The 17722-nt window shown below is 36.2% G+C and overlaps 1 protein-coding gene across 1 annotated transcript in view; it reads left to right on the forward strand.

The window, feature by feature from the left end:
* Positions 1 to 17722, forward strand: part of HOMER1 (homer scaffold protein 1) — a 130776-nt gene that overhangs the window by 47262 nt on the left and 65792 nt on the right. The window contains exons 2-4 of the mRNA XM_080805113.1: positions 2686 to 2842; positions 7728 to 7859; positions 11451 to 11543. Coding sequence (XP_080661239.1) covers positions 2686 to 2842; positions 7728 to 7859; positions 11451 to 11543 — 382 coding nt within the window. The remainder of the gene's footprint in view (positions 1 to 2685; positions 2843 to 7727; positions 7860 to 11450; positions 11544 to 17722) is intronic.

Consider the following 17722-nt stretch of genomic DNA (forward strand, 5'->3'; position numbering starts at 1 on the left):
GTATTAGACTCACAACATTGGATTTCCATTGATAAGGATTTGTTAAAAGGCTTGTAAAAAGCAGTATCATTGTCTTAACTCTTTTAGGTTTTTTTTTCTTTTTCCTTTAGTTTTTTAAAAAAGATTCTAATTATTTATTTGAGATAGCGCACACATGCACATGTGCATGCTTGGAGGGGAGGTGCAGAGGGACAGGGAGAAGCAGGCTCTCCACTGAGCAGGGAAGCCCAATGTAGGGCTCAGTCCCCGGGGATCATGACCTGAGCTGAAGGCAGATGCTTAACCGACTACCCAGGTGCTCCTTAACTATTTTAGTTTTTTATAAGTACATATATTGTAATATCTTGCACTATTTAGAAATTTATCCCCTGTCAAATGAGGGGAGAAGTCGTTATTAAAGACTAGAGTTCCTACTTCCCTTCCTTCCATGCCTTAATAAATACAGTTTTGTGTGATTGGGTTTTCCTGTAAATTGGAACTAGTTACAGTCAAGCTGACCAACTACACTTACACCTAGAACTTTAATTAAAAGGTTAAGAAGAGAAAACTCTAGTTTTGCAGGGCTTTTTTGGAAAATAACCCAAGTGTAGCATCAGCCTCAGAAAAATTGAAGGATTGAAGGTGGGGAAACAGTAAATGAATAAGACCTATTCTAAGTACTATTCTGAGTACTCACTCATAAGCTTCTTTAAAAAAATTATAGTCCATCCTCATTATTTTTAGATTCTGTATTTGCAAATCTTTCTACTCAGTAAAAATGTATTTGTAACCTAGTCTAAGTACTATTCTGAGACCTATTCCTAATTAGCACCTTGCCAGATTGTTAATAATTATTCATTGGATGAATCTGTATATAATATGAGGTAAGCTAGAAATGATGGCTTTCTGCTTCAGTTTTTAGGGAATGGCATTAAATATATGAGTTCCTTCAAAAGAGATTCATTTAATAAGAAAAGCTGTTATGGAGGTTTTCCGAAATAAAGCTGGGAAGAGGCAGGTTACTTACAGGAAAGGTACCTCCCTTCATACATGGTCTCCAAGGGCTGAAGCAAATCATAGGCATATGTCACACCCAGCTGATTATTAACCTGAAGAGTCATGTTGCCAAGGACCCAGATTTGCCTTGCCTGTTTTCCAGTTTCTCCCTTTTCCATATTCCCCTTGCTTTATGTTTAAAATTTTAAACATTAAATACTGGTTAAAATTCTCTTTAATACCTTAAACAGCTTTAGGAAAGAAAGATGTTGTGTAATTGAAAGAAATGAGCTTTATTTGGGCTTAAAACAAAAAGCCTGGTAAAGGCTTTTCCGGAAGAACTTGTATTCAGAACTCGGACAACTTGCATTATAATGCTTCTGTTGCATACAGATCATTGCATGCTTGTTTTCCAGACTGTAAAATAAACGAATGATATTTTGAACATACATTTTTTAATAGATTTGTAGATTTTTAAAATCTACTGTGTATCTTTAAGGCCCTACTTAATCTCAATAAAAGAAACTGTGGGGCACCTAGGTGGCTCAGTGGGTTAAGCCTCTGCCTTTGGCTCAGGTCATGATCTCAGGGTTCTGGGATCGAGCCCCGTGTTGGGCTCTCTGCTTGATGGTGAACCTGCTTCCCCCCCCCCCCGCCTGCCTGCTTGTGATCTCTCTCTCTCTCTCTGTCTGTCATAAGTAAATAAATAAAATCTTTTTTTAAAAAAAGATACTGTGGTTGTGAGCTACTTCATTTTCCATATAGTTTTAAATAAGGTAGAGATTATATTGATAGTAAATTTCTCGGTAAGTTATTTACATATTACCAGAATAATGTTTTCGATGGGTAGAAATTTTTAACCTAGTGAGGGTCTAATATAAAATTCTTGTATTTTAACAGGATATAGTCCATTCTCATATTTGCAGTAGTTGTGTCCTCTGAAGGCACCACAAACACTCAGTTGTCAAATATTGAATGATTGCTCCCAGATGATATACGGGGTTAGGTTCCTACAGGCCTCTGGTCATATTTTCATCAGTCAATACATAGCCTTGTTTTATGTGTGTTTGTGTTTTAAGACATCTTATTTAATATGTATTATTGATTCATTACCATTGAACTCATGGCCAACAGCACTATAATTCATGCCTAAGCAAAGCTCATATAACATAGTCTCTAGATACGACAAATCACAGCCTTCTCACACCTACGAACAGACACAGCACAATGCTTGGGGGTTGTTTTAAACAGAGAAAGCACCAATGAAAAGCACAGTAATGTGAAATACATGGTGCTAAATAAATCACAAGACGACCCTTGTTTACAGTATGAGCGCTCAAACAAGAAGGCCAAGTGTTTCCTTGATAAGCCTCAGATGGAAACAGACATGTCAGGTGGTTCATACCTTTCCATTGCAAAAGACTAAGAAGGTACCTCAAATACTGATTTTGGAGTTACAAATACATTTTAGTGAGTAGGAAGATTTGCAAATACAGAGTCTACAAATAATGAGGATGGATTGTAATTGTTTTAAGGAAGCTTATGATCGAGAACTTAGAATATTCCATATTTGAAACAGTGTTTCTCTTATTTTGTGGCATTGTGGGAGTTTTGACTTAAGTGGAGTCATCCTCACAGTTTTCATGTTCTGTTGTCCAGTGGAATAAAATTGTCTGCTCTCAATCTGTCATTTTATTTTTTGCCCTATAGGGAACAACCCATCTTCAGCACTCGAGCTCATGTCTTCCAGATTGACCCAAACACAAAGAAGAACTGGGTACCCACCAGCAAGCACGCAGTTACTGTGTCTTATTTCTATGACAGCACAAGAAATGTGTACAGGATAATCAGTTTAGATGGCTCAAAGGTAAGTTGCATTTGCTTTAAATAATCTTGCTGTTCTATGCAGTAGAGCATTTTCTGTTTCATTTAGAGGATTTTTGTCTTTCTTAAAATACAATGTTTCCTTTTGAGTTTTAAAGACTTAACTTTAAAAAACCAAAGTTGATCATTCTTAAGGTAGAAACATTTTTTTGTCTACTAAGTTACTTGGATTGACCACCTTATTCTGTTTTACATACCAAAATATTCTACACATTTTGAGTTAGTTTTTTTGATAAATATTAATTGCATATCTATTACATGTCAGGCATTATGTGAGGTGCTATAAATTTAATAGCAAACAGAATGGACACACTTTCTGCTCTTTTGGTGCATACAGTCTGGTGAGGAACTAGAATTCTTTTCAGATACACTTCTGTAGATCAGTAGGCAATTCACAATCTCTAAATGGTTTGAAGTCTGGTCACTGCCACCATTGAAGCTGACATCCCTTATTCTGAAGAGAAGTATATGGACCAGACCTAAATTTTTATTTTTAGGAGAGGCAGATGGTATCATGTTTAAGAATATAGACTGCTGGGTTTCATATCTCACCTCTACCATCTACTAAGTGTTTGATTTGGGGCAAATTATTTCTTTGAGCCTCATTGTTCTCACCTCAGTTGTGTTAGTAAGGTTTAAATGAGTTAATACCTTGAGAGTGCTTTGATCAGTGTCTTGTAGTTAGTATGTCTTTCAAAGGGGGGGAAATTCCATTTTTTCCTCAGTGAATTTTGAATGGCACAGAAAGACACAGAAATACCAGACATCAGATTCTGGATATAATGTACATAGAAAGATGAGGGCTCCATTCTTCTCCTTTAAGCTTTTTTGAAGCCATGAGACCTTTCACCTCCCAGGAATTATAACAGTTCAGTGTAAGGTTTAAGAGCTCAGACTGTGGGGGGGCAGTGGGAAGCACAGACTGTGACACACAGACTGTCTGGTTTGAATTTTTACTCTACTGCTGACTAGCCATGTGACCTAGAACAAGATACTTAATGTCTTCACACCTCCATTTTCTCGTCTGTAAAAAGGAACTAATAAAAATACCTACATCATTACACCACAGGATTGTTTAAGGATTAAATAAATAAACTTGGGCAAAAGCACTAAAAGGGTGCATAGTAATCAGTATGCAAAAACTGACTCTTTTTGTTGTTATTACTATTTTTAAGCTATTGGTTATGTATCGTCTAGTAGTTTTGGGGAACAAAAGATAATTTGATGTTCAACTTTCAGTTTGTTTTTTCATGTGCTCACTCATTATCTCCTTAACTAGATGACAGAACTACAAGGGCTCTTTGCATCTTATTTTGTACTTAAGTGACTAATGTGTATTTATTAGAATAATTGATTCTCAGGGCGCCTGGGTGGCTCAGTTGGTTGAGTGGTCAACTCTTGATTTTGGCTCAGGTCAAGATCTCATGGGTCCCGGGATTGAGCCTTGCAGCGGGCTCCCTGCTCTGTGGGGAGTGTGTTTGAGGATTCTCTTCCTCCGCCTCTGCTGCTCACCCCACTTTCTCTATCTCTATCTTTCTCTCTCTCAAATAGATAAATCTTTAAAAAAAATTGATTCTCTTTCATTTTTACTTGGAGGGTTTAAAGACTTGAGAAATAGTAATAGTTAATTTCTATAAAACTTTTTTTTAAGATTTATTTATTTATTTGAGAGAGAGAAAGAGCATGAGGGGGATGGGCAGAGGCAGACGGAGAAGCAGGCTTCCCACTGAGTAGGGAGCCTGATGCAGGACTTGATCCCAGGACCGTGGGGTCATGACCTGAGTCAAAGGCAGACCCTTAACTGACTGCATCCAAGTGCCCCTATAAAACTTCTTTAATGAAGAAGAATTCGTCATGTTTTGTAACTGTTGAATGAAATCATCCAATTTTAATTGTTATGATCTCAGACACTAGAATAATAATTTATTTCTTTTCCCTGAGTAGAACTTTGAGTTCTCTACAATCTGTGTTTACCTCTTGGCCCAAACCACAGAAAAGACATCGTTTTATTAGACGGGAGACTTAAATGGAATAAGTTCAACTGAAGAATTCCCTTGTCCCATGTGATTAAATAACTCTCATGTGTTCTTCGTTCTCAAGCAATAGAAACTATTGCTGCTGGCATTTCCGGTTTTGAATATACTTTGCAGCTTGTAATCATTAGACTCTTAAATAACTCTTGTGGACAAGTTTTTGTTTTGTTTATTTTAACAAAATCTACCGTCTGTGGCACTTAGGCTTTCTTGTTATTTTTTAAAACTGATGCTGGTAGCTACTGCAGTCCCTGCTGGAGTAGTTGTTTTTTGATAAGCAGTAGTGGTTTACTTGTGGCTCAGTGTTTTTCTGCCCCCACTCCCACTTCTATTTCTGTACTGCATGATGAGTTGGACAGCCCTTAGGTGCCCCTGATTAGAAAATGTCTATTTGTTCTCATTTAGTGCCCTTACTGTGCATGTAACATTTGCTTAAAGGTTTTCTAATCAAGCTGCAGAGACATCAGCATGGCTGAGGGCCAGAATAAGGGCCCTCCATGATCTATAATGACACAGCATTTTTACCTCTTTTCCTTGAAAAGACAGGAACTCTGGGATTGAGAGACAAATTTATTTTAAAGAACTAAGATTTTTCTTCTGAGTGGATTCATATTCAAACAGTTCAAAGCATTCTAGTCAAAGAATTCTAATGAATAATTTTTTTTTAAAGTGTGGGGTCATCTATCATTTTAAAGTTTTTCTGCAGTGATTAAAGAATCTCCGTACAAGTAATCCCAGGACAAGTGGAGGTGAGAGGTTCAAAATGGGGGTGAAAATGGAACTCTTAAAAGCATAAGGAAGTTCACTCGACATAGCTAAAACTAAATCTGTGACCAGTAGCAGCTGGGTTTTATAGGCATCTATTTTCTTTGATGCCTTAAAAACCTCTCGCTACCTCACATATTGAGAGTTATTGGGATCACATGTAAAATGCCTTTCTGTCTTTGAAAACACTCCAGTTCCAGCTCAAAAGCACCCTCATCAGGGAACACTTGAGGACCACCAAATCTAATATAGTCCCTGCCAGTCTTTGCCTTTGAGGCTCTCAGACTCTATCACATGCTGTTCTTGGGGGCTTCACAGTACTTACCACTCTGAAACTAAATTAGTAAGCTACTTATTTATTTGTTCATTGACCAGCTCTTCTTGCCTTAGAATGTAATCTACCTTTAAATGTTCCATCTCGTTGTTACATTGCAAGTTTCTAGAATTGTGCTAGGCATTTAATAGGTACTCAGTTTAAAAAGCTGACCAAAAGCTAACTGAATGATTCCATAACCAAATTCCTTACCTTTTGTTATTCCATTTTTTACCATTTGTTAACATATTCTTTTCCATTTAGTCTTTCATTTCATGACACCATGCAAGTTAGAGCACTTGTTAGCCACATTTCACATAGTTCTAAAATGACACACTAGGAAAAGGAGCTTTTGAACTGAAGAGAAAGGAGGTATGAGTATATAAATTTTGTCAGAGGTAAAAATGCTTAATCAAGGGTAAGGGCTCTCGTAGAACAGCAGCTAACACATCTGCTGTTTGTGACAGAAAGCAAGGGACCACTCTTTCTTTTACTGTCTTCTTTAGTAGGACAAGGGTCATACATTCATGACTGCAACTTCATCAGTATGTGCATAGCTCATGAATATTTATATTCATACTGTTCCTGTGGTCTGTAGCTTTAGCTTTGTTCTGAAAATGCTTGATTTTCATTCTACATTTAGTAGTTCACCAAAGGACTGCTTATGAATTTGGTAACTTTATTATTATTACTGGAATCACTTTGTAATCTTGGTTTTGGAGGGCATTCAACTAAACTAAGACTGGTTCTGTACTTTTGCAATCCTGGCAGAGGGAATATACTTCAGTTAGTATGTTACAATAATAGTTGGAGTTTATTATAGGGATCACCAAAATTAATATTTAATAACACACTAGAATACTAGTTTTCTAGGAAACTATGTGTTCAACAGAAATGATAGTGACTCTCTGTATCATGAATTTCTACCACTTTATGAGAAAAGAAGTAAAGTATATATTTAAGGGTTTGTTTTTCCCTAGAGTAAAGGAAAACATACTAAATGATTGAAAGTCTTTACTGTGTCATTATATATTTAAATAAGTCAGCTTTAAGAAAACTTTTGATTATGGATTTTAGAAAATTAGCATATAAATAGAAAATTTGTTCTGTTGATGTATTCATTTTTGAAAGATTCTTTGAAGGGGAGGGCCCTACTTTTAAAGAAACAACTATATTAAAGCCTACGTGCTTCCAGGAACTATTACTAAGAATTAATAGATACTGATCTTATATGTTCAAAGGAAAGAAACTGACCACGCTAAAAACTCTGTAAAGTTTTTTGTATCATCGGAAAACTTATTTTGATTGTAAAGTGTTGAAACTTTTGGTAGAGTACCCTCATATTTATAGTTCTATTAGTTACCATATTTCTACACTATCACTTATAATGTTAAAAACTATTTCTAGGGTGCCGGGGTGGCTCAATCATTTAAGCACCTGCCTTCAACTCAGGTCATAATCCCAAGGTCCTGGGATTGAGTTCTCTATCAGGTTCCCTAATTGGCTGGCAGAGAGTCTGCTTCTCCCTTGGGCCCTCCCTACCTCTCTCTCTCTCTCCCTGCCTACTCACTCTCTCTCTCTCTGGCAAAATTAATTAATTTAAAAAAATTTATTAAAAAAAACTACTGCTATAGCTATCTTTATATATTTAATGTTGTGACTCATTGGAAATCCTAAGTTTTTATGGAACTAAATCGTCCTGTGTTTAAATTTTTGCTAGTTTTTGGCTAGTTACTCACACTTGTTTTATTTTTCAGGCAATAATTAATAGCACCATCACCCCAAACATGACATTTACTAAAACATCTCAGAAGTTTGGCCAGTGGGCCGATAGCCGGGCAAACACTGTTTATGGACTGGGATTCTCCTCTGAGCACCATCTTTCAAAAGTAAGTGAACTCATAAGATCAGATGGAAATCTTCAAGTTGGATGTCTTAAATATTTAATAGCAAATGGAAAGCATAAAATATAGGGGAAATTTGTTTAATATTCTCAGAACAACTGTAGTGACTTTAAAGCAAGAAGTGAGAGATCATTGGATTCCACTGTCAATTGGAAAATTAATTGTACACCTTAAACACGGTCACCATTGACAGAGAGGTATTTATATGGTTAATGGTCTGTGCGACATTTAACAGGGAAGTTAGGGATTATCAGTTCAGAATGGACTTTACTCAGGGATTAGCACCCTTAGTGGAGATGGTCGGCAAGCAGGTGAACACCAAACTCTTCTGAACTATGGAAATTTAAACTGATAGTGATAAAGATTTCAACTTTTTGACATGATAGTAGGCATGTATAAATTACTTTGTTTAGGAAAAGTGGTGCTTTATCTGGGTGAGAATTACTCCCAACTCTCTGATATAGTGCAGTATGAGACCTAATAAACACATGAAGAATTCTTGGAACATAATGACCAAGTGAATTACTGTGGCCAGAGGCTGGTAAAATACAGAACATCAACAGGCTGATAAATATTGCAAGTAAAGCCATTGTCCTGCTTATGAGCAGTAGCATGCAGTGTTCATACCACCAGTGTCTTGAAATCTTGTGGGTGCCACACAGAAAGTATGTAAGGAAAAGGAAACCGTCCCAGGATAAGAAGATGATCCAGGTGATGAGAATTACTCACTTTTGTGCTCTCCGGACCCAAAGATTTATGCTTTAAACTTCTCTCTTTCAAGCCTTTCGTAAAAGGATAACACTACATTTGGCACATTTTACATAGAATTTGGTATACACAGGATCTGGTCCCTTTTGGGGGTTGCAGTTGTTCAAGTTCAGGGTCATCAGGCTCTGGAAGATACACACAGTTCATGTTTACATTAAACTGTAAGCTATTCATTATAGAAATCATTCAGATTCTTACATGAGTTCTTTTAAAAACCATGTTACTTTTTTGTGTTTATTGACTCAAGCATATAGTTAGCTTAGTAATTAAAGTAATCTTTGTTTCCATTTGTTTTGGTTGTAGACATTCCTTAACCCTGGTGTTTTCAAATGTTTTTGTTATCTTTTTTATATAAATTATAGTTTAGAGACCACTTTTAAGGATATTTTAACTTTTGCCTTCATGATTCTAAGTCCATCCCTAATAGGATGATTAAAATAAATAGGTGTTATCTGATTTGGTTTCTGTTACACCCATTGTATTCTCTAAATACATTTTCTTGAGCTGTAGTAAAGGTAAGAGATTCAAAGTCTTTTCAGTGTAACAAGGACACAGGCATCCACCTGAGCATTGCCGCTCTATAAATAATCCCCTTAGGAAATTACACATTTATTCTAATACTTTTACCATTACTCAAGTGGAAGCTTTTTGGAACTTTCTTTTGGAATTGTCTGTTAAAAGTCTATAGCAAAAAAAGTTAAAACTATGATTAGCTTACAGTTGCTAAATTTCCTAACAACACAGGAGCTAAATTGTGGATTAATTTCTCAAACTTGGATAAAATGATTTTGGAGTCTAAGTAATTTGGGCTGCAAATTAAGTTATTGTCACATCTTTGAGGTATACTGGTCAGCTAGCTAATGTGGTAAAGTAATAGTTTATTAAATCCTGTCAATTATACCATATTCTTTCATTTGATCTCTTTTCTGGGAGTGGCTTTTCTATTTCAAGAATTGTATTTTTCCTCTTTAAAGTTAACATATGCTTTTGACCAGCCTTACTGGTAGTGATTCCTGGTATTGTGAAGGAGGATTGACATTAGCTCTTGAAATCTAGTTTATTTATTCACTAGACTTGGCTTCAAGAGTTTATATTTATATGATTAGTCTCTTCAGAATGTTTTTGTTGAAAGATGACAAAATCATGATTTATTTTCCAAGCTACGTTAGAGACCAGTATTGCTGCTTTGTAGACAATGGGGGACCCAAAGAGTTTATAATTTTTTACATAAATGAAGCAAGCATGTAATTAGTCTGGCTTATTTTATCATTAAAACCCGCAAATGAATCAAAGCATTATAAGCGTTTTGAGTAAGTTCTGAAGGCAATTCTAGACAAAGGTCTCTCAAAATAAGGGAGAGTAGCAGCATTGAGAGAAATATTTGGTCTCCTAAGGCTGCTGTATGAGGAAAATTGCAACTATGCTTGGATTATTAGAGTGCTTACTAAGTTGTATTTTGTTACCATGGAAACCCAAGTCGATTAAAACTAGCAATAGTGTGAGCCTTTATGAAGTTTGAAAGGATTTTAAACATTAACTACTTTGGAATGCTAGATGAGTATAAGAAAAACTTCAAATTATGTGAAGACTAATAATGGTTTTGTTTTTATTTCATTTACACCAGTGTGAATGAGACCTTTTTAGCTTTATGTTCAGATTAATTGCACAGAGGATCTCCTCACATTAAAAAGGAGAAGCATACTAATATAGATTCAGTTCCCTGATTTACAAGTTCTAGGTGGTGGGGACAAGTTTGAGAAGGAAAGCTGTAATGACAATTTTAATTTTGACCTTCCTCTTAAGTCCCCAACACAGGCCAGAGTATCATGACCTTTCCTTCCAAAGTTTTCTTTCCCAAAAGAGAAATGAAATCAGGGTTGGCTTATGGGGCTTTGAGGAGGGAACTATAATTTCAGATTTTTATTACCAATTCTAGCAGGTTTTTTAAGTTATGTGAGATTTTTTATTTTTTCAATTTGGTTATTCTGTAGCCTTAACTTACTCCTTCTGAGAATAGTGGTAGACTAGTTTCTGCTTCCAAAACCAACATAGATACTCTTTGTGGCCCTGACATTTCTGGATTAGTATGAGTTCATAAGAATTAGCATTTCATGTACTGTAGTTGTTTTCATGTTTTTTGTTTTTTGTTTCTTGTTTTTTTTTTTTTTTTTTTTTTGCTGTTCTTTCCAGCGTTAAAGACCTTTGTGGAATCATGTTATTCCTCTCTGTCACTGTACATAAGCTGTTTAGGAATCTTTGGAAAAGAAGTTTTAGTAATGTCATTTAGTGATAATATTATATGTTGCTATTTGTATTGTTGAAAATAAAATGCCTTATGTAATACAGGAGTTTATATTCTAGTAAAAGTTAAAAGCAAGCTCTAAATACTGAGATGTTTATGAGTAAATACCTAAAAGATTCAGTTTTCCCCATTATAAGCAAGTATATTAATCCTTCCTGATTCCACTCACATCCTGTAGTCTGCCCCTTGGTCTTAATAAAGTATATCTGAACAACCAAGAAAGGACATAGGTAAGCTTGCTGACACCCAGTTCTAACTTAATTACATTGTGATGTTTTCCGATACAGTGAGTCCGAGTAGTTGATAGTGTGATAGTGTACAAACAAGTGTTTGGTATTAGTTTTCTTTAACCTTCATTTTCATATTGCACTTGTAATTGATTTGGGGGCTAGGTTGCTTGTGTAAGAGTCAGTTATTCAGAAAATGAAAGAAAACCGAGGTAAAAGTGGGCATTGAGACCTATTTTTATTTTATTTGGTTAATGTATATAGTCTTTATACGTTCAGTTTGCAGAAAAGTTTCAGGAATTTAAAGAAGCTGCTCGACTAGCAAAGGAGAAATCACAGGAAAAGATGGAACTTACCAGTACACCTTCACAGGTGGGTATTTAATTTCTTTTCTTATTTTTGAGCCTTGTTAATTTCAGATGGTATCCTTTGTGCCAGGGTTAAATTTAGGAAGATAATGGCTAAATTAAAGTGGTTTCCAAGGTGGACATAGAAATGCACCCTTCAGTTAATCTGTACTAGTGGAGAAAGGTTTCTTTCCTATATGCCAAGGTCTGCAAGAATCTGGGGGGGAAATCTGTTCAGTAATTATAACTTTGCTTATTTGATGTGCCTACAACTTAAAAACAATCATATGTAAGAGCATAGATTGGCCTATTTTGTATTCTGTAATGGCCAGTCACAAGAGGAGACAGAGGAGAGGCTCAGGGAAATACGAGTTTATTGTACTCACAGGTTCTAGTAACAGGAGGCATACATAGCACACATCTGAGGGCCACTTAAAGAAAGAAGCTCATGGTGGTCAGGAGGCAGAAAGCAGGAGTATAAGACATGCTGAGGCTAGAGCTGTATTCAGGTTTCCTCAGGAATGGCAGAGCAGGGTAGACAATTTAGGATTTGGCTAGTTGAATGATTTCTGTAGCCTCTAAACTCATAAGGATAGTCCCTTGTTGCCTGGTAGCTGGCCCTGGGATGATGAAGGCAGAAGAATATTTTTTGTTTGTTTGTTTGTTTGACAGAGATCACAAGTAGGCAGAGAGGCAGGCAGAGAGAGAGAGAGAAGGAAGCAGGCTCCCTGCTGAGCAGAGAGCCCGATGCGGGGCTCGATCCCAGGACACTGGGATCATGACCTGAGCCGAAGGCAGAGGCTTTAACCCACTGAGCCACCCAGGCGCCCCGAAGGCAAAAGAATATTGCATCCTGGGGTGTAGTGGGTAAGATGAGGGAGGTACAGGTCTAGATTGGTTAGTTTGCATATCAAAGGCATGTTCCCACTCACCCCCTTCTAAGAATTGGGTAGCCGGGAAGTTTTTATTTTTTTTAAGATGTCAAAACATCAAATATATGGAAAAAAAACAGTAGTCTGTTATACTTGATTTTAAGTGTACTTAAATCTGACAGTTGGAACAGCTTTCTTTACACTTAGCACCAAGACCCAAATGTTATAGGTTTTATATACATACTGCTTTTTCCTTTAACAATTGACTTAATAACTGTGAGTTGCCCATCATAATCTTTCTTTAGTTGGAAATTAGTTAGATCTCCAAGTAAAGTTCAATAAATACTTTCATTTCAGTGCTTTTACAAAGGTTTTAATACACATTGTATGATTCTGCTTTTTAATAGGCTTTTCTAAAAATTTTTATTTCAGTTTGAGTCTTAAGATCAGGGTTCAGCTTTGTGCTGGGTTCTCTATAGCATTTGAAGTGTGCTGCAGGCTTATATGAAAAGGAGGAATCAGGTATTACAAATGTTTCTCTGGAATGACAGTATAGTAGCAGAGCTCTGTAACACTTACTTGAGAAAGTGAATAGGAATTGCCTGGGAATTTAGTGACGAGCCATTTTTGAACATTCATTGCTCTTCATCTTCCTCCTCACCCGTGGCACCCATCTCTATTTGGTAACCCCTCCTGGTATACAGAGTTTTGGGTTTTTTTTATGTTTTTGTTTTTTTTAAAGGAAAGGAGAGCTCTGTTAAATATGTGTAAAGTACGTATTTCCTCATAGACTAAAGGTGTACTCTGGATCGAAGCCAAAGCTCCATTATACTTCCTCCACACTTGCAGTGACCTGGAATAACATGATCATTTTTGAAACTTCCCTTGACGCTATCTTCCCTAAGTGCTATGGTAGCGTAGTGATACTTTTCATAAAAACATATGTAAAATTTAGTACCAGTGCATGTTTGGAGCGCTCATTCTTCAGGTGAATGATCCAGCGTTTTAAGAGGATGTTGGAGCACACGCTATAGAGAATATGGAAAGGACTCCGATAAAATTACAATGGATCACATTTGTCCATTGTACTTAGTTCCTGTTTCTCTGGTCATAACTTGTTTTTGTTTAATTAACTGTGAACATGTCACTGGTAAGATCCCTGCTCCTCTTTGGTGGAAGGGATGTCTTTAAGCCTTGACTTTCATCAAAAGAATATATCCAAGGTGTTTATATATGGAAAAATACTGTTAAATATAAGGAATAAAAAAATATCCTAAGTTTAGCAGTATCTGAGAGCCAAAATATACTGACCCTAAGGTATCTTTTCAAAGCATTGAAGTCTGATTGCTAATTTAATGTGCAGAAGCCAAGAGTAGTAGTTTAAAATATATATTTATTTTCATTTGTTTCCTCCCCTTCCCCTTTTGTGACAGTCCCTTACAGATGCCATTAATATTTCTGTTTCAGTTTGAAATGTATGACTGCTGGCCACTCTGATTCTACTCTGCTAGAGAGCAGAGCCTGATTCTCCTTGCTTTAACCCAATCTGCTAAATTAACCCTCTGCCTGAAGTATAGCGTATTACTAAGGAATTCAGCAAGGGTATCAAGAGGTTTAATAGAATAACTGATACCAGTAGGCATTCAGTCAGTCATAGCTTTTGTTTTTATTTAGGAGGGAAAACAGACTGGTTAAGAGTATGGGTTTTCAAACAGACTTAGATATAAATTATTTTTTATCACTATTTGGTCTTGGGAAAATGGCTTAACCCAATTCTCTTTATACATCTGTACTGTGGGGATTACATTACTTAGGCTATAAGATTGTTGGAGGGAGTAAGAATGATAATGACGATGTCATACAACAGGGGCACTAATGTAGGCTTTAGAGCCTGGTTTTGAATATGGGCTCTAATTCTTATTAGTTCTTTTGTTTTTAATTTAAGCAAGATACCATTTTTAAAAAAAATTTTATAAAAATAAGAACAGTGTCTCTTGAAACTAATATAACACTCTATGTTAACAATACTGGAATTAAAATAAATTTAAAAAAAGTAGTATCTCCTTTATAGTGTTATTGTGAGAATTAAATGAGGATTACAAAGTGCTTAGCATAGAGTAAATCGTAAATGTTAACAGCTGTTGTTGGTGTTGTGGTTGTGCTGCTGAAGATGATGATGTGAATGAAGCCTTGACACAGTGTCTGGCACATCATAGTTACTTAGAAAGATAAAGGTGCCTTAACTGAGTAAAACCTGCATCAGAGTACCCTGGAAAACTTGTTAAAATACAAACGCTGGGTCCCACTCCTGGCATTTCTGATTTAGTAGGCCTGAGTTTGGTCTTAAGGATGTGCATTACTGGCAGGGTTCCAGGAGATGCTGATGCTTGATCTGGGGATCCCACTTTGAGAAGTAGTGCTGTAGACAAACTGTTCATGTCCCTAAAGGCATGTGATGAAGAGAGTCTGGCATTAAGGGCCAAGTTAGCCACTTCCTCATTCTTAAACTCTTGAGCTAAGATTGTACTCTTGATAAAATGTGTGGTCATGTCAGATAGTCTTTATTTTGTCTTGATCAAGATAATATCTCTAGGAATAAGTTGAATCGTGTATTAGTTGTTACTTTGTTCCATGTTCTTCTTTAATTAATACACATTAACTTAGAACTTTTTCTCTGTTGGAGATCTTATGTTCTTGTGTTTCCATGGGAATCTTTTAAATAGTCAACTTGATATAGAACCAAGAGTGATGATTGGCTTTAAATATGAAGTTTCTTATCGAGTGCAAAGGAAAAAAATACTGTATTTGACTTAAGTGCTTTCCTCAGAATGCACATTGAAGAAAAGGGAGCTAGATAATCAAAAATATATAATGCAATTTTTTCTTCATTGGAGTTTAGAAAAAAATAAGTTTTAGTCATTTGACTAAGACTTCTAAGTTGAATGAAGTATTTATTCCAGTAGTTGTTTGTAGTCAAACACAAGTTATCGATTTTTTCTCCATATAAACTATCAGGTTGTAAAGCACTGGATATATTGTAGCTCTCTTAATCTATATTTAGGCTGGTTTTTTTCTAAAGATTTTTAAAAATTCACTTTATAGGAAAAGTAAAATGTGTGTGTGTATTCAAAGGAACAAAGCCTCTTTAGCTTTGTTATAAATACCATAATTTTTTAATGTTCAAATTAAAGAGAAATTGCATTTACTCAAATGGGGCACTGGTTTGTTTTAACTGATTGTTAGTATCTCTGTGACTAGGTGTTTGATCTTAGGCAAATGAGTTGACTTGCCTGGGTGTAGTAGGTCTTAAATCTGTAAGGTCAGAATTTTGAACTATATGATCTCTTTGGACATTTAAAGATTAAACTTGAAAGTTTAATCTTTAAATGTTTTAGATTTTCTTTACCAAGGGTGTCACTTGATATAAATGGATTTTTTTGAAAGGTGGTCTGCATTAGCCAAGTGTTACTACCTTGAACTGTATTAGTTATATATCTAACCCACAAATATACCATTAGAATTAGTGAATGCCTATAAATTAATGTGATACTTTCTTAGTATCACATAACAAATGTGGCTTTACTAAACCAGATACCCCAAAACAACTTTTACAATCTCAGGAAACATTCACTAGAATTCTCTGGATATTATTGTTTGCTGTCCAAAGTAAAGACAGTGGACTTAAGAGGCTCTAATCCTGTTAGTTGTCGCAGTGGAGTGTTTATCCATTTCTCTATTGGATTTACCTACTAGATGCTGGCAGTGAGAATAGAGAGGAGAGACTAGACCTAACAGTGGTGAAATTGACTGAACTTGGAAGAAATACAGGAGTTGAAGGATTGGTGAGGGATGCTGGTAAAGGAGGATCAAGATGTTTTTGAGACTTCTTTTTTTTTTTTTTTTAAGATTTTATTTATTTATTTGACAGAGACACAGCGAGAGAGGAAACATAAGCAGGGGCAGAGGGAGGAGCAGGCTTCCCACCAAGCAGGGAGCCCAATGTGGGGCTCCATCCCAGGACCCTGGGATCATGACCTGAGCTGAAGGCAGACACTTAACGACTGAGCCAACTAGGTGCCCCTGTTTTTGAAACTTCTATTGTTGGTTTGTAGTATGAACTTCAGGAGAGGATTTCCACTTCAGATACTGAATTTATATCCTAATGAAGCAGGGGGGTATGTCCTGTAGATAGTTGGAAATTATGAATTGGAGGTAAGTCTCAAGAGTCATCAACAAATGAGTAGTAGTTAAAGTTATAGGAGAGAATGATATCATCCAGAAAGAAAATAGAATGGGAAGAGAGGGGAAGACAGAGTCAGAAATTGTCACTTGAAAATTGTCACTTAAATTTGAAGAAGATATAGGGAAAGACACAGTAAAGTGGTAGGAAATGAAGCAGCAGAAAATGTTAGCACAGAAGTCAAGAGAGGAGCTTTATAAATTGGAGGCAGTGATGTGGCAGTGTCGGGGGGGCTTCCAAAGGATGAGACTTAAGAGAACTTCAAACCTAACAAACTGAAGTGCACTGGTAATTACAGGTGGACTGTTGGTAAAGAAGAGCAATGTGAATTAGTTTCTAGAATGAAAGGAAGTAGAGTTAGTGACTTTGGGCTATTCTTGAGACAGAAAAGTCTGGTAGTGAGAATATGGTCACAAATATTATTTTCTTTTGTATGAGGAGAATAAGAGTTTAACATGGTAATCTCAGGAGGATGTGATGCTAAGAATATATTTTTTTCATAGAATGTGTGTGTGGGAGTGATTTGCAAAAGGTTTTAAACATAAGGAATGAGTAAAGGAGAAAGAGAAGAATAGAAGGAAGGGAGTCGTTGATGGAACATTATGCAGAAGAAGGTAATATTGTGAGGGAGGAGGATGGAAACAAATGAGCTACTTCTTTATCTGAGATGAGAGGGAAGGATAAAAATATATTCAGATACAGATAGGAGGAAGCCTGAGGAAGTCCTTGCCAGTTTATTTCTCTTTTCTCTGAAGGAAGACTTAGGTCATTTACTGAGAGGAAAAAACAGCTGAAGAGAGAGAGGGTTTGAACACAGATTTGGAACAGCTGTTAGGTAAAGTAAAAAAAGAAGAGTCAAGTGGGAGTAGTAAGTAAAATTAAAGACTACTCGGCAGGGCTCAGAATTACTTTCATGACGCTAGTCAGCCTGTTTAACAGTGTTTTCTCTCATTGCACTTGGTAGCTTGGGCACATAAGAATATGGAATGATGGTTCAGTTGATAGGAATTAGAAATTGGCATGATGGTTGTGGAAGGAAGGCCCCAAATGCTAATTAGAATATAATTAAGGTGATTGGCTTTCTGGTATAGA

Source organism: Martes martes, assembly GCF_963455335.1.
Source record: "Martes martes genome assembly, chromosome: 5".
NCBI lineage: Eukaryota > Metazoa > Chordata > Mammalia > Carnivora > Mustelidae > Martes > Martes martes.